At 43.8% G+C, this 17,122-nt stretch overlaps 1 protein-coding gene across 2 annotated transcripts in view; it reads right to left on the bottom strand.

Moving 5' to 3' along the window:
* LOC106587942 (sodium/potassium/calcium exchanger 1) overlaps positions 1–17,122 on the bottom strand; it is a 340,340-nt gene that overhangs the window by 314,200 nt on the left and 9,018 nt on the right. The window contains exons 4-5 of one of the 2 annotated variants that reach the window (XM_045689673.2): positions 5,048–5,155; positions 4,629–4,737 (exon numbers count right to left, since the gene is read on the bottom strand). In XM_045689673.2, coding sequence (XP_045545629.1) covers positions 4,629–4,737; positions 5,048–5,155 — 217 coding nt within the window. The remainder of the gene's footprint in view (positions 1–4,628; positions 4,738–5,047; positions 5,156–17,122) is intronic. The other variant, XM_045689674.2, reaches the window with a different exon arrangement.

The following is a 17,122-nucleotide window of genomic DNA, read 5'->3' on the forward strand; positions in this document are numbered from 1 at the left end:
TGTGAAGCTGAGCTAACAGTCTGATGATGCTGTGAAGCTGAGCTAACAGTCTGATGATGCTGTGAAGTTGAGCTAACAGTCTGATGCTGCTGTGAAGCTAATAGTCTGATGCTGCTGTGAAGCTGAGCTAACAGTCTGATGATGCTGTGAAACTAAAAGTCTGATGCTGCTGTGAAGTTAACAGTCTGATGCTGCTGTGAAGCTGTGCTAACAGTCTGATGATGCTGTGAAGCTGAGCTAACAGTCTGATGATGCTGTGAAGCTAACAGTCTGATGCTGCTGTGAAGCTAACAGTCTGATGCTGCTGTGAAGCTAAAAGTCTGATGCTGCTCTGAAGCTGAGCTAACAGTCTGATGCTGCTGTGAAGCTGAGCTAACAGTCTGATGATGCTGTGAAGCTGAGCTAACAGTCTGATGCTGCTGTGAAGCTAATAGTCTGATGCTGCTGTGAAGCTGAGCTAACAGTCTGATGATGCTGTGAAACTAAAAGTCTGATGCTGCTGTGAAGTTAACAGTCTGATGCTGCTGTGAAGCTGTGCTAACAGTCTGATGATGCTGTGAAGCTGAGCTAACAGTCTGATGATGCTGTGAAGCTAACAGTCTGATGCTGCTGTGAAGCTAACAGTCTGATGCTGCTGTGAAGCTAAAAGTCTGATGCTGCTCTGAAGCTGAGCTAACAGTCTGATGCTGCTGTGAAGCTGAGCTAACAGTCTGATGATGCTGTGAAGCTGAGCTAACAGTCTGATGCTGCTGTGAAGCTAATAGTCTGATGCTGCTGTGAAGCTGAGCTAACAGTCTGATGCTGCTGTGAAGCTGAGCTAACAGTCTGATGATGCTGTGAAGTTGAGCTAACAGTCTGATGATGCTGTGAAGCTAACAGTCTGATGCTGCTGTGAAGCTAACAGTCTGATGCTGCTGTGAAGCTAACAGTCTGATGCTGCTGTGAAGCTAACAGTCTGATGCTGCTGTGAAGCTGAGCTAACAGTCTGATGATACTGTGAAGCTGAGCTAACAGTCTGATGATGCTGTGAAGATAACAGTCTGATGCTGCTGTGAAGCTAACAGTCTGATGCTGCTGTGAAGCTAAAAGTCTGATGCTGCTCTGAAGCTGAGCTAACAGTCTGATGCTGCTGTGAAGCTGAGCTAACAGTCTGATGATGCTGTGAAGCTGAGCTAACAGTCTGATGCTGCTGTGAAGCTAATAGTCTGATGCTGCTGTGAAGCTGAGCTAACAGTCTGATGATGCTGTGAAACTAAAAGTCTGATGCTGCTGTGAAGTTAACAGTCTGATGCTGCTGTGAAGCTGTGCTAACAGTCTGATGATGCTGTGAAGCTGAGCTAACAGTCTGATGATGCTGTGAAGCTAACAGTCTGATGCTGCTGTGAAGCTAACAGTCTGATGCTGCTGTGAAGCTAAAAGTCTGATGCTGCTCTGAAGCTGAGCTAACAGTCTGATTTTGCTGTGAAGCTGAGCTAACAGTCTGATGATGCTGTGAAGCTGAGCTAACAGTCTGATGCTGCTGTGAAGCTAATAGTCTGATGCTGCTGTGAAGCTGAGCTAACAGTCTGATGCTGCTGTGAAGCTGAGCTAACAGTCTGATGATGCTGTGAAGTTGAGCTAACAGTCTGATGATGCTGTGAAGCTAACAGTCTGATGCTGCTGTGAAGCTAACAGTCTGATGCTGCTGTGAAGCTAACAGTCTGATGCTGCTGTGAAGCTAACAGTCTGATGCTGCTGTGAAGCTGAGCTAACAGTCTGATGATACTGTGAAGCTGAGCTAACAGTCTGATGCCGGTGTGAAGATGAGCTAACAGTTTGATGATGCTATGAAGGTAAAAGTCTGATGCTGCGTGAAGATAACGGTCTGATGCTGATGTGAAGCTAATAGTCTGGTACTTCTGTGAAGCTAACAGTCTGATGCTGCTGTGAAGATGAGCTAACAGTCTGATGATGCTGTGAAGATGAGCTAACTGTCTGATGATGCTGTGAAGCCAAGCTAACAGGCTGATGCTGCTGTGAAGCTGAGCTAACAGTCTGACGCTGCTGTGAAGCTAAAAGTCTGATGCTGCTGTGAAGCTGAGCTAACAGTCTGATGCTGCTGTGAAGCTAAAAGTCTGATGCTGCTGTGAAGTTGAGCTAAAAGTCTGATGCTTCTGTGAAGCTAACAGTCTGATGCTGCTGTGAAGCTGAGCTAACAGTCTGATGCTGCTGTGAAGCTAAAAGTCTGATGCTGCTGTGAAGTTGAGCTAAAAGTCTGATGCTTCTGTGAAGCTAACAGTCTGATGCTGCTGTGAAGCTGAGCTAATAGTGATGCTGCTGTGAAGCGAACAGTCTGATGCTGCTGTGAAGATAAAAGTCTGATGCTGCTGTGAAGCTAACAGTCTGATGCTGCTGTGAAGCTAACAGTCTGATGCTGCTGTGAAGCTAACAGTCTGATGCTGCTGTGAAGCTAAAAGTCTGATGCTGCTGTGAAGGTGATCTAACAGTCTGATGATGCTGTGAAGCTGAGCTAACAGTCTGATACTGGTGTGAAGATGAGCTAACATTCTGATGCTTCTGTGAAGCTAACAGTCTGATGCTGATGTGAAGCTGAACTAACAGTCTGATGATGCTGTGAAGCTGAGCTAACATTCTGATGATGCTGTGAAGATGAACTAACAGTTTGATGCTGCTGTGAAGATGAGCTAACAGTCTGATTCTGGTGTGAAGATGAGCTAACAGTCTGATGATGCTGTGAAGGTAAAAGTCTGATGCTGCAGTGAAGCTAATAGTCTGATGCTGCTGTGAAGCTAACAGTCTTATGATGCTGTGAAGCTAACAGTCTGATGCTGCTGTGAAGCTAACAGGCTGATGCTCCTGTGAAGCTAACAGTTTGATGCTGCTGTGAAGCTGCAAGGAACTATTTTGACTGGTGTCATCAATGGTCATCAACCTTTGTCCTTTGAGAGAATAACAGAGTGAGCAGAGTTCTGTTTCTGTTGAAGCTCTAAAACAATTGATTCAACAATAGAACTCCTCGTATAGACCTTTTTGAGCGTATAGTGAATGTAGAAGGTCCCTGTGGCAGTAGTGAATATAGAAGGTCCCTGTGGCAGTAGTGAATGTAGAAGGTCCCTGTGGCAGTAGTGAATGTAGAAGGTCCCTGTGGCAGTAGTGAATGTAGAAGGTCCCTGTGGCAGTAGTGAATATAGAAGGTCCCTGTGGCAGTAGTGAATGTAGAAGGTCCCTGTGGCAGTAGTGAATGTAGAAGGTCCCTGTGGCAGTAGTGAATGTAGAAGGTCCCTGTGGCAGTAGTGAATGTAGAAGGTCCCTGTGGCAGTAGTGAATGTATAAGGTCTCTGTGGCAGTAGTGAATATAGAAGGTCCCTGTGGCAGTAGTGAATGTAGAAGGTCCCTGTGGCAGTAGTGAATGTAGAAGGTCTCTGTGGCAGTAGTGAATATAGAAGATCCCTGTGGCAGTAGTGAATGTAGAAGGTCCCTGTGGCAGTAGTGACAAGGCCATCAGACTGTTAAACGCCATCACTAACATAGAGAGGCTGCTGTCAACATGCAGTACAGACTCAAATCTCTGGCCATTTAAATAAATGGACTTAATAAAGGTATCACCAGTCACTTTAAATAACGCCACTTTAATAATGTTTACATATCCTACATTACTCATCTCATATGTATATACTGTATTCTATACCATCTACTGCCTTCCCTGTAGCTCAGTTGGTAGAGCATGGTGTTTGCAACACCAGGGTTGTGGGTTCGATTCCCACGGGGGGCCAGCACAGAAAAAAAATGTATGAAATTGTATGAAATGTATGCATTCACAACTGTAAGTCGCTCTGGATAAGAGTGTCTGCTAAATGACTAAAAATGTAAAAATGCCTATGCCGCACGGCCATCGCTCATCCATATATTTATATGTACATATTCTTATTTATCCCTTCACATTTGTGTGTATAAGGTAGTTGTTGTGAATTTGTTAGATTACTTGTTAGATATTACTGCATTGTCGGAACTAGAAGCACAACCATTTCGCTACACTCGCATTAACATCTGCTAACCATGTGAATGTGACCAAAAAAATGTATTTGATTTGATTTGAATAGCTATAATATATGGTTCAGTAGCTCCTCCCAGGAGGCATAGCTTCCTGGTCCCTGCTACTGTACAGGAAGGACCATAGTATAGGTCCATAGATTAGGACCATAGTATAGGACCATAGATTAGGACCATAGATTAGGACCATAGATTAGGACCATCGTATAGGACCATTGTTTAGGACCATTGTTTAGGACCATAGTATAGGACCATAGTATAGGACCATAGTATAGGACCATAGATTAGGACCATAGATTAGGACCATAGATTAGGACCATCGTTTAGGACCATAGATTAGGACCATAGTATAGGACCATAGTATAGGACCATAGTATAGGACCATAGATTAGGACCATAGATTAGGACCATAGATAAGGACCATAGATTAGGACCATAGATAAGGACCATAGATTAAGACCATAGTATAGGACCATAGATTAGGACCATAGTATAGGACCATAGATTAGGACCATTGTTTAGGACCATAGATTAGGACCATAGCGGTCCCTGAAATAATACAGATTGATGTAAAGCACCTTCTCCCAGAGGGTCCAGTGTGTGGATCATCAGCTGGAAGATGGTGTTTCTGTTGGTGCTGTTGTGGAGAGAAGCATTACTGCCTCCTCTCTGGAGAGTGGGCTTCACCTGGGACAACACACACACACACACACACACACACACACACACACACACACACACCACACACACACACACACACACACACACACACACACACACACACACACACACACACACACACACACACACACACACACACACACACACACAACAGGGTTGAAGCCACGGTAGATCACGCCAGGTTACATTCAGGTAAAGCCTTCTTTTTGCTGGTCACTAAAATGACATCTAAAAAATAAAACAAATAAAAAAATAACATAATTTTACAATCAGTACACAACCTGATCATGACATCACAATCAAAGAGTGTTGAGACCTTCAATTTTTCTCTGTCTCTCTTCTGGGGTGAGTCTTGAGGTTGTGGTTTGGGTTCTGGTGAAACATTGTTTTGGGGTGGATCAGGTGGTGGAGGTCCACTGTTCTTCTGTAAATACAGGAATATTTTAGTACACGTTTACAATACGAACCAGAGAGAGGACTTTTAATGCACTTCCCCAGTGGGCAAAATGTACTGAATGGCTTTTCATGGTCAGGTTGTATTCTGATTGTAAAAAGGAAGGGTTTGTTGTCCTTTTTTTGTAGTCCAGAAAAAATATGTTGTTTCAACCAGAAAATAATGTCTTTCTGAAATCCCATGCCAACATTTGCCCGCTGGGTAGAGGCTGCATAATGGGTGTCTACTGATAAGCCAAAGACAGGATTATAACAACAGTGATATTAGTGAGAACAGGTAACTGCCAAAATAAAGGAAAACACCAACATAAAGTGTTTTAATAGGGCGTTGAGCCAGAACAGCTTCAATGGCATAGATTCTACAAGTGTCTGGAACTCTATTGGGGGGATTTGGGCAGAGGTCTTGGTTAGATGAAGAACACACACTACCGAACAAAAGTTCTAGAACACCTACTCATTCAAGGGTTTTTCTTTATTTTTACTATTTCCTACATTGTAGAATAATAGTGAAGACATCAAAACTATGAAATAACACATATGGAATCATGTAGTAACCAAAAAAGTGTTAAACAAATCAAAATATATTTTATATTTGAGATTCTTCAAAGTAGCCACCCTTTTCCTTGATGACAGCTTTGCACACTCTTGGCATGCTTTTTCAACAGTCTTGAAGGAGTTCCCACATATGCTGAGCACTTGTTGGCTGCTTTTCCTTCACTCTGTGGTCCGACTCATCCCAAACCATCTCAATTTGGTTGAGGTCAGGGGATTGTGGAGGCCAGGTCATCTGATGCAGTACTCCATCACTCTCCTTCTTGGTTAAATAGCCCTTACACAGCCTGGAGGTGTGTTGGATCATTGTCCTGTTGAAAAACAAATGATAGTCCCACTAAGCCCAAACCGAATGGGATGACGTATCGCTGCAGAATACAAAGGGTATGTAACAAAGTATTGAGATAGACTTTTGTTATTGACCAAATACTTATTTTCCACCATAATTTGCAAATAAATGAATTAAAAATCCTAGAATGTGATTTTCAGGAATTTTTTTTCTCATTTTGTCTGTCATAGCTGACGTGTACCTATGATGAAAATTATAGGCCTCTCTCATCTTTTTAAGTGGGAGAACTTGCACAATTGGTGGCTGACTAAATACTTTTTTCCCCCACTGTAACTCTGGGTCTTCCTTTCCTGTGGCGGTCCTCATGAGAGCCAGTTTCATCATAGTGCTTGATGGTTTTTGTGACTGCACTTGAAGAAACTTTCAAAGTCTTAAAGTAATGATGGACTGTCGGTTCTCTTTGCTTATTTGAGCTGTTGTTGCCATAATATGGACTTGGTCTTTTACTAAATAGGGCTATCTTCTGTATACCACCCCTACCTTGTCACAACACAACTGATTGGCTCAAATGCATTAAGAACGAAAGAAATTCCACAAATTAAGTTTTAAGAAGGCACACCTGTTAATTGAAATGCATTCCAGGTGACTACCTCATGAAGCTGGTTGAGAGAATGCCAAGAGTGTGCAAAGCTGTCATTGGGCAAAGGGTGGTTTTTTGAAGAATCTCAAATATGAATTTATATTTTGATTTGTTTAACACTTTTTGGTTGCTACATGATTCCATATGTGTTTTTTTCATAGTTTTGATGTCTTCACTATTATTCTACAATGTAGAAAAAAGCAAAAATAAAGAAAAACCCTTGAATGCGTAGGTGTGTCCAAACTTTTGACCGGTAGTGTATATCACTAATCTTCTGGATAGCAACAGAGATGTGTTGGCTGTTCAGATGTGTAGGAGGAGACTCAGCATAGGAGAAAGGCTTAAATAGCAGTACTTGTGTGAATGTGTTCTTTGTCTTATGCAGCTGTATGACCCAGTAGGTGAATAAGCTTGTTTTTTTATTTTATATATTTTTTTATTTAACCTTTATTTAACTAGGCAAGTCAGTTAAGAACAAATTCTTATTTACAATGACGGCCTACTCTGGCCAAACCCTAACCCAGACGACGCTGGGCCAATTGTGCCTATGGGACTCCCAATCGCGGCCAGCTGTAATACAGCCTGGAATGAGCTGTACTAAGCGTCCGTGAGTTTTTACTCTGTTTATTTACAACCTAACAGTGTGCTAGCGCTTATGTGCATATGCGTGTGTCTGTACCGTGTGTGTGTGTGTGTCTCTTCACAGTCCATAAGGTGTATTTTTTATCTGTTTTCTAAATGATTCTACTTCTTGCATCAGTTACCTGATGTGGAATAGAGTTCCATGTGGTCATGGCTCTATGTAGTACTGTGAGCCTCCCAAGTCTGTTCTGGACTTGGGGATTATGAAGAGACCTCTGGTGGCATGTCTTGTGGGGTATGTATGGGTGTCTGAGCTGTGTGCTAGTAGTTTAAACAGACAGCTCAGTGCTTTCAGCTTGTCAACACCTCTTACAAAAACAAGTAGTGATGAAGTCAATCTCTCCTCCACTTTGAGCCATGAGAGATTGACATGCATATCATTAATGTTAGCTCTCCATGTACTTTTAAGTGCCAGCAGTACTGCCATGTTCTGGGCCAATTGTAATTTTCCTTAGTCCCTCTTCGTGGCACCTGACCACACTACTGAACAGTAGTCCAGGTGTCACACAACTAGGACCTGTAGGACCTGCCTTGTTGATAGTGTTGTTAAGAAGGTAGAAACTAGGACCTGTAGGACCTGCCTTGTTGATAGTGTTGTTAAGAAGCCAGAGTAGAGCTTTATTATGGACAGACTTCTCCCCATCTTGGCTACTGTTGTATCAATATGTTTTAACCAGGACAGTTTATAATCCAGGGTTACTCCAAGAAGTGTAGTCACCTCAACTTGTTCAATTTCCACATTATTCATTACCAGATTTAATAAAGGTTAAGGGTTTAGTGAATGATTTGTCCCAAATACAATGCTTTTAGTTTTGGAAATATTTAGGACTAACTTATTCCTTGCTACCCATTCTGAAACTAACTGCAGCTCATTGTTAAGTGTGGCAGTCATTTCAGTCACTGTAGTAGCTGACGTGTATAGTGTGGAGGCATCCACATACATAGACACTCTGGCTTTACTCAAAGCCAGTGGCATGTCGTTAGAAAAGATTGAAAAAGTAAGGGGCCAAGATAAAGCTGCCCTGGGGAATTCCTGATTCCTGGATTATGTTAAAGAGGCATCCATTAAAGAACACCCTCTGTGTTCTGTTAGACAGGTAACTCTGTATCCTCATTATAGCAGGGGCTGTAAAGCCATAACACATACGTTTTTCCAGCAGCAGACTATGATCGACAATGTCAAAAGCCGCACTGAAGTCTAACTAAACAGCTCCCACAATATTTGTATCATCAATTTCTCTCAGCCAATCATCTGTCATTTGTGTAAGTGCTGTGCTTGTTGAATGTCCTTCCCTATAAGCATGCTGAAAGTCTGTTGTCAATTCATTTACTGTAAAATAGCATTGTATTTGGTCAAACACCATTTTTTCCAAAAGTTTACTAAGGTTTGGTTACAGGCTGATTGATCAGCTATTTGAGCCAGTAACTGGGGCTTTTCTATTCTTTGGTAGGGGAATAACTTTAGCTTCCCTCCAGCCCTGAGGGCACACACTTTCTAGTAGGCTTAAATTGAAGATGATATGGCAAATAGGAGTAGCAATATCGTCCTCTATTGTCCAGTTGACACCCTATTGCCATTTGGGACCCAGCCTGTAAAAATGACTAGCATATAAATCATATTTAACCATTTCTCTGCTTAAAAAACGAAATGACAACCCAGATGCTTTACAGAATGACTTAGGACACCCCGTACTAGCATGGGAGAATCTAGGTCCCAAATGGCACCCTATTCCCTATATAGTGGTACTACTTTAGACCAGGGCCCTATAGAGGGTAGGTAGTAGGGAGCCATTTGGGTATCCATCAGCCTAGATGTGAAGGGCTGTCAAACGCCCCAATTGACCCAAGACATTCATTTAGTGCAGTGTCACGATTCTTCCACACTCATCAGCGCCTGATTGCAGGAGTGTTGTCCTGAGTGTGTGTTGTCCTGAGTGTGTGTTGTCCTGAGTGTTTGTGTTGTAGAGTGTGTGTTGTAGAGTGTGTGTTGTAGAGTGTGTGTTGTAGTGTGTGTGTTGTAGAGTGTGTGTTGTAGAGTGTGTGTTGTAGAGTGTGTGTTGTAGAGTGTGTGTTGTAGTGTGTGTGTTGTAGTGTGTGTGATGTAGAGTGTGTGTTGTAGTGTGTGTGATGTAGAGTGTGTGTTGTAGAGTGTGTGTTGTAGTGTGTGTGTTGTAGTGTGTGTGTTGTAGAGTGTGTGTTGTAGTGTGTGTGTTGTAGTGTGTGTGTTGTAGTGTGTGTGTTGTAGAGTGTGTGTTGTAGAGTGTGTGTTGTAGTGTGTGTTGTAGAGTGTGTGTTGTAGAGTGTGTGTTGTAGTGTGTGTGTTGTAGTGTGTGTGATGTAGAGTGTGTGTTGTAGTGTGTGTGATGTAGAGTGTGTGTTGTAGAGTGTGTGTTGTAGTGTGCGTGTTGTAGAGTGTGTGTTGTAGAGTGTGTGTTGTAATGTGTGTTGTAGAGTGTGTGTTGTAGTGTGTGTGTTGTAAAGTGTGTGTTGTAGTGTGTGTTGTAGAGTGTGTGTTGTAGAGTGTGTGTTGTAGTGTGTGTTGTAGAGTGTGTGTTGTAGAGTGTGTGTTGTAGTATGTGTGTTGTAGTGTGTGTGTTGTAGTGTGTGTGTTGTAGAGTGCGTGTTGTAGAGTGTGTGTTGTAGTGTGTGTGTAGGCAGAGTGTGTGTTGCAGAGTGTGTGTTGGTGAGTGTGTGTTGGTGAGTGTGTGTTGGTGAGTGTGTGTTGGTGAGTGTGTGTTGTAGTGTGTGTGTTGCAGAGTGTGTGTTGTAGTGTGTGTGTTGTAGTGTGTGTGTTGTAGAGTGTGTGTTGTAGTGTGTGTTGCAGAGTGTGTGGCAGAGTGTGTGGCAGAGTGTGTGTTGCAAAGTGTGTGTTGCAAAGTGTGTGTTGCAGAGTGTGTGTTGCAGAGTGTGTGTTGCAGAGTGTGTGTTGTAGTGTGTGTGTTGTAGAGTGTGTGTTGTAGAGTGTGTGTTGTAGTGTGTGTGTTGTAGAGTGTGTGTTGTAGAGTGTGTGTTGCAAAGTGTGTGTTGTAGAGTGTGTGTTGCAGAGTGTGTGTTGCAGAGTGTGTGTTGCAGAGTGTGTGTTGTAGAGTGTGTGTTGTAGTGTGTGTTGTAGAGTGTGTGTTGCAAAGTGTGTGTTGCAGAGTGTGTGTTGCAGAGTGTGTGTTGTACAGTGTGTGTTGCAGAGTGTGTGTTGTAGAGTGTGTGTGCAAAGTGTGTGTTGCAGAGTGTGTGTTGCAGTGTGTGTTGTAGAGTGTGTGTTGCAGAGTGTGTGTTGTAGAGTGTGTGTTGCAGTGTGTGTTGTAGAGTGTGTGTTGCAGTGTATGTTGTAGAGTGTGTGTTGCAGAGTGTGTGTTGCAGAGTGTGTGTTGTAGAGTGTGTGTTGTAGTGTGTGTTGTAGAGTGTGTTGTAGAGTGTGTGTTGTAGGGTGTGTGTTGTAGAGTGTGTGTTGTAGTGTGTGTTGTAGACTGTGTGTTGTAGAGAGTGTGTGGCAGAGTGTGTGTTGTAGAGTGTGTGTTGTAGAGTGTGTGTTGCAAAGTGTGTGTTCCAAAGTGTGTGTTGCAGAGTGTGTGTTGCAGAGTGTGTGTTGTAGAGTGTGTGTTGTAGAGTGTGTGTTGCAAAGTGTGTGTTCCAAAGTGTGTGTTGCAGAGTGTGTGTTGCAGAGTGTGTGTTGCAGAGTGTGTGTTGTAGAGTGTTGCAGAGTATGTTATAGTGTGTGTTGTAGAGTGTGTGTTGTAGAGAGTGTGTGGCAGAGCGTGTGTTGCAAAGTGTGTGTTGCAAAGTGTGTGTTGCAGAGTGTGTGTTGCAGAGTGTGTGTTGCAGAGTGTGTGTTGCAGAGTGTGTGTTGTAGAGTGTGTTGTAGAGTGTGTGTTGCAAAGTGTGTGTTGCAAAGTGTGTGTTGCAGAGTGTGTGTTGCAGAGTGTGTGTTGTAGAGTGTTGCAGAGTGTGTGTTGTAGTGTGTGTGTTGTAGAGTGTGTGTTGTAGAGTGTGTGTTGTAGTGTGTGTTGTAGAGTGTGTGTTGTAGAGTGTGTGTTGTAGAGTGTGTGTTGTAGAGTGTGTGTTGTAATGTGTGTTGTAGAGTGTGTGTTGTAGTGTGTGTGTTGTAGAGTGTGTGTTGTAGTGTGTGTTGTAGAGTGTGTGTTGTAGTGTGTGTTGTAGAGTGTGTGTTGTAGAGTGTGTGTTGTAGTATGTGTGTTGTAGTGTGTGTGTTGTAGTGTGTGTGTTGTAGAGTGCGTGTTGTAGAGTGTGTGTTGTAGTGTGTGTGTGTTGCAGAGTGTGTGTTGCAGAGTGTGTGTTGGTGAGTGTGTGTTGGTGAGTGTGTGTTGGTGAGTGTGTGTTGGTGAGTGTGTGTTGTAGTGTGTGTGTTGCAGAGTGTGTGTTGTAGTGTGTGTGTTGTAGTGTGTGTGTTGTAGAGTGTGTGTTGTAGTGTGTGTTGCAGAGTGTGTGGCAGAGTGTGTGGCAGAGTGTGTGTTGCAAAGTGTGTGTTGCAAAGTGTGTGTTGCAGAGTGTGTGTTGCAGAGTGTGTGTTGTAGTGTGTGTGTTGTAGAGTGTGTGTTGTAGAGTGTGTGTTGTAGTGTGTGTGTTGTAGAGTGTGTGTTGTAGAGTGTGTGTTGTAGAGTGTGTGTTGCAAAGTGTGTGTTGTAGAGTGTGTGTTGCAGTGTGTGTTGCAGAGTGTGTGTTGCAGAGTGTGTGTTGCAGAGTGTGTGTTGTAGAGTGTGTGTTGTAGTGTGTGTTGTAGAGTGTGTGTTGCAAAGTGTGTGTTGCAGAGTGTGTGTTGCAGAGTGTGTGTTGCAGAGTGTGTGTTGTACAGTGTGTGTTGCAGAGTGTGTGTTGTAGAGTGTGTGTGCAAAGTGTGTGTTGCAGAGTGTGTGTTGCAGTGTGTGTTGTAGAGTGTGTGTTGCAGAGTGTGTGTTGTAGAGTGTGTGTTGCAGTGTGTGTTGTAGAGTGTGTGTTGCAGTGTATGTTGTAGAGTGTGTGTTGCAGAGTGTGTGTTGCAGAGTGTGTGTTGTAGAGTGTGTGTTGTAGTGTGTGTTGTAGAGTGTGTTGTAGAGTGTGTGTTGTAGGGTGTGTGTTGTAGAGTGTGTGTTGTAGTGTGTGTTGTAGACTGTGTGTTGTAGAGAGTGTGTGGCAGAGTGTGTGTTGCAAAGTGTGTGTTGCAGAGTGTGTGTTGCAGAGTGTGTGTTGTAGAGTGTGTGTTGTAGAGTGTGTGTTGCAAAGTGTGTGTTCCAAAGTGTGTGTTGCAGAGTGTGTGTTGCAGAGTGTGTGTTGCAGAGTGTGTTGTAGAGCGTGTGTTGCAAAGTGTGTGTTGCAAAGTGTGTGTTGCAGAGTGTGTGTTGCAGAGTGTGTGTTGCAGAGTGTGTTGTAGAGCGTGTGTTGCAAAGTGTGTGTTGCAAAGTGTGTGTTGCAGAGTGTGTGTTGCAAAGTGTGTGTTGCAAAGTGTGTGTTGCAGAGTGTGTGTTGCAGAGTGTGTGTTGTAGAGTGTTGCAGAGTGTGTGTTGTAGTGTGTGTGTTGTAGAGTGTGTGTTGTAGAGTGTGTGTTGTAGTGTGTGTTGTAGAGTGTGTGTTGTAGAGTGTGTGTTGTAGAGTGTGTGTTGTAGAGTGTGTGTTGTAATGTGTGTTGTAGAGTGTGTGTTGTAGTGTGTGTGTTGTAGAGTGTGTGTTGTAGTGTGTGTTGTAGAGTGTGTGTTGTAGTGTGTGTTGTAGAGTGTGTGTTGTAGAGTGTGTGTTGTAGTATGTGTGTTGTAGTGTGTGTGTTGTAGTGTGTGTGTTGTAGAGTGCGTGTTGTAGAGTGTGTGTTGTAGTGTGTGTGTTGCAGAGTGTGTGTTGCAGAGTGTGTGTTGGTGAGTGTGTGTTGGTGAGTGTGTGTTGGTGAGTGTGTGTTGGTGAGTGTGTGTTGTAGTGTGTGTGTTGCAGAGTGTGTGTTGTAGTGTGTGTGTTGTAGTGTGTGTGTTGTAGAGTGTGTGTTGTAGTGTGTGTTGCAGAGTGTGTGGCAGAGTGTGTGGCAGAGTGTGTGTTGCAAAGTGTGTGTTGCAGAGTGTGTGTTGCAGAGTGTGTGTTGCAGAGTGTGTGTTGCAGAGTGTGTGTTGTAGTGTGTGTGTTGTAGAGTGTGTGTTGTAGAGTGTGTGTTGTAGTGTGTGTGTTGTAGAGTGTGTGTTGTAGAGTGTGTGTTGTAGAGTGTGTGTTGCAAAGTGTGTGTTGTAGAGTGTGTGTTGCAGTGTGTGTTGCAGAGTGTGTGTTGCAGAGTGTGTGTTGCAGAGTGTGTGTTGTAGAGTGTGTGTTGTAGTGTGTGTTGTAGAGTGTGTGTTGCAAAGTGTGTGTTGCAGAGTGTGTGTTGCAGAGTGTGTGTTGCAGAGTGTGTGTTGTACAGTGTGTGTTGCAGAGTGTGTGTTGTAGAGTGTGTGTGCAAAGTGTGTGTTGCAGAGTGTGTGTTGCAGTGTGTGTTGTAGAGTGTGTGTTGCAGAGTGTGTGTTGTAGAGTGTGTGTTGCAGTGTATGTTGTAGAGTGTGTGTTGCAGAGTGTGTGTTGCAGAGTGTGTGTTGTAGAGTGTGTGTTGTAGTGTGTGTTGTAGAGTGTGTTGTAGAGTGTGTGTTGTAGGGTGTGTGTTGTAGAGTGTGTGTTGTAGTGTGTGTTGTAGACTGTGTGTTGTAGAGAGTGTGTGGCAGAGTGTGTGTTGCAAAGTGTGTGTTGCAGAGTGTGTGTTGCAGAGTGTGTGTTGTAGAGTGTGTGTTGTAGAGTGTGTGTTGCAAAGTGTGTGTTCCAAAGTGTGTGTTGCAGAGTGTGTGTTGCAGAGTGTGTGTTGCAGAGTGTGTGTTGTAGAGTGTTGCAGAGTATGTTATAGTGTGTGTTGTAGAGTGTGTGTTGTAGAGAGTGTGTGGCAAAGTGTGTGTTCCAAAGTGTGTGTTGCAGAGTGTGTGTTGCAGAGTGTGTGTTGCAGAGTGTGTGTTGTAGAGTGTTGCAGAGTATGTTATAGTGTGTGTTGTAGAGTGTGTGTTGTAGAGAGTGTGTGGCAGAGCGTGTGTTGGAAAGCGTGTGTTGCAAAGTGTGTGTTGCAAAGTGTGTGTTGCAGAGTGTGTGTTGCAGAGTGTGTGTTGCAGAGTGTGTGTTGCAGAGTGTGTTGTAGAGCGTGTGTTGCAAAGTGTGTGTTGCAAAGTGTGTGTTGCAGAGTGTGTGTTGCAAAGTGTGTGTTGCAAAGTGTGTGTTGCAGAGTGTGTGTTGCAGAGTGTGTGTTGTAGAGTGTTGCAGAGTGTGTGTTGTAGTGTGTGTGTTGTAGAGTGTGTGTTGTAGAGTGTGTGTTGTAGTGTGTGTTGTAGAGTGTGTGTTGTAGAGTGTGTGTTGTAGAGTGTGTGTTGTAATGTGTGTTGTAGAGTGTGTGTTGTAGTGTGTGTGTTGTAGAGTGTGTGTTGTAGTGTGTGTTGTAGAGTGTGTGTTGTAGTGTGTGTTGTAGAGTGTGTGTTGTAGAGTGTGTGTTGTAGTATGTGTGTTGTAGTGTGTGTGTTGTAGTGTGTGTGTTGTAGAGTGCGTGTTGTAGAGTGTGTGTTGTAGTGTGTGTGTTGCAGAGTGTGTGTTGCAGAGTGTGTGTTGGTGAGTGTGTGTTGGTGAGTGTGTGTTGGTGAGTGTGTGTTGGTGAGTGTGTGTTGTAGTGTGTGTGTTGCAGAGTGTGTGTTGTAGTGTGTGTGTTGTAGTGTGTGTGTTGTAGAGTGTGTGTTGTAGTGTGTGTTGCAGAGTGTGTGGCAGAGTGTGTGGCAGAGTGTGTGTTGCAAAGTGTGTGTTGCAGAGTGTGTGTTGCAGAGTGTGTGTTGCAGAGTGTGTGTTGCAGAGTGTGTGTTGTAGTGTGTGTGTTGTAGAGTGTGTGTTGTAGAGTGTGTGTTATAGTGTGTGTGTTGTAGAGTGTGTGTTGTAGAGTGTGTGTTGTAGAGTGTGTGTTGCAAAGTGTGTGTTGTAGAGTGTGTGTTGCAGTGTGTGTTGCAGAGTCTGTGTTGCAGAGTGTGTGTTGCAGAGTGTGTGTTGTAGAGTGTGTGTTGTAGTGTGTGTTGTAGAGTGTGTGTTGCAAAGTGTGTGTTGCAGAGTGTGTGTTGCAGAGTGTGTGTTGCAGAGTGTGTGTTGTACAGTGTGTGTTGCAGAGTGTGTGTTGTAGAGTGTGTGTGCAAAGTGTGTGTTGCAGAGTGTGTGTTGCAGTGTGTGTTGTAGAGTGTGTGTTGCAGAGTGTGTGTTGTAGAGTGTGTGTTGCAGTGTGTGTTGTAGAGTGTGTGTTGCAGTGTATGTTGTAGAGTGTGTGTTGCAGAGTGTGTGTTGCAGAGTGTGTGTTGTAGAGTGTGTGTTGTAGTGTGTGTTGTAGAGTGTGTTGTAGAGTGTGTGTTGTAGGGTGTGTGTTGTAGAGTGTGTGTTGTAGTGTGTGTTGTAGACTGTGTGTTGTAGAGAGTGTGTGGCAGAGTGTGTGTTGCAAAGTGTGTGTTGCAGAGTGTGTGTTGCAGAGTGTGTGTTGTAGAGTGTGTGTTGTAGAGTGTGTGTTGCAAAGTGTGTGTTCCAAAGTGTGTGTTGCAGAGTGTGTGTTGCAGAGTGTGTGTTGCAGAGTGTGTGTTGTAGAGTGTTGCAGAGTATGTTATAGTGTGTGTTGTAGAGTGTGTGTTGTAGAGAGTGTGTGGCAAAGTGTGTGTTCCAAAGTGTGTGTTGCAGAGTGTGTGTTGCAGAGTGTGTGTTGCAGAGTGTGTGTTGTAGAGTGTTGCAGAGTATGTTATAGTGTGTGTTGTAGAGTGTGTGTTGTAGAGAGTGTGTGGCAGAGCGTGTGTTGGAAAGCGTGTGTTGCAAAGTGTGTGTTGCAAAGTGTGTGTTGCAGAGTGTGTGTTGCAGAGTGTGTTGTAGAGCGTGTGTTGCAAAGTGTGTGTTGCAAAGTGTGTGTTGCAGAGTGTGTGTTGCAAAGTGTGTGTTGCAAAGTGTGTGTTGCAGAGTGTGTGTTGCAGAGTGTGTGTTGTAGAGTGTTGCAGAGTGTGTGTTGTAGTGTGTGTGTTGTAGAGTGTGTGTTGTAGAGTGTGTGTTGTAGTGTGTGTTGTAGAGTGTGTGTTGTAGAGTGTGTGTTGTAGAGTGTGTGTTGTAGAGTGTGTGTTGTAATGTGTGTTGTAGAGTGTGTGTTGTAGTGTGTGTGTTGTAGAGTGTGTGTTGTAGTGTGTGTTGTAGAGTGTGTGTTGTAGAGTGTGTGTTGTAGTATGTGTGTTGTAGTGTGTGTGTTGTAGTGTGTGTGTTGTAGAGTGCGTGTTGTAGAGTGTGTGTTGTAGTGTGTGTGTTGCAGAGTGTGTGTTGCGAGGGGGGGAGTGTGTGTTGGTGAGTGTGTGTTGGTGAGTGTGTGTTGTAGTGTGTGTGTTGCAGAGTGTGTGTTGTAGTGTGTGTGTTGTAGTGTGTGTGTTGTAGAGTGTGTGTTGTAGTGTGTGTTGCAGAGTGTGTGGCAGAGTGTGTGGCAGAGTGTGTGTTGCAAAGTGTGTGTTGCAGAGTGTGTGTTGCAGAGTGTGTGTTGCAGAGTGTGTGTTGCAGAGTGTGTGTTGTAGTGTGTGTGTTGTAGAGTGTGTGTTGTAGAGTGTGTGTTGTAGTGTGTGTGTTGTAGAGTGTGTGTTGTAGAGTGTGTGTTGTAGAGTGTGTGTTGCAAAGTGTGTGTTGTAGAGTGTGTGTTGCAGTGTGTGTTGCAGAGTCTGTGTTGCAGAGTGTGTGTTGCAGAGTGTGTGTTGTAGAGTGTGTGTTGTAGTGTGTGTTGTAGAGTGTGTGTTGCAAAGTGTGTGTTGCAGAGTGTGTGTTGCAGAGTGTGTGTTGCAGAGTGTGTGTTGTACAGTGTG

The sequence above is a fragment of the Salmo salar genome, chromosome 11 (genome assembly GCF_965601325.2).
Source record: "Salmo salar chromosome 11, fSalSal1, whole genome shotgun sequence".
NCBI lineage: Eukaryota > Metazoa > Chordata > Actinopteri > Salmoniformes > Salmonidae > Salmo > Salmo salar.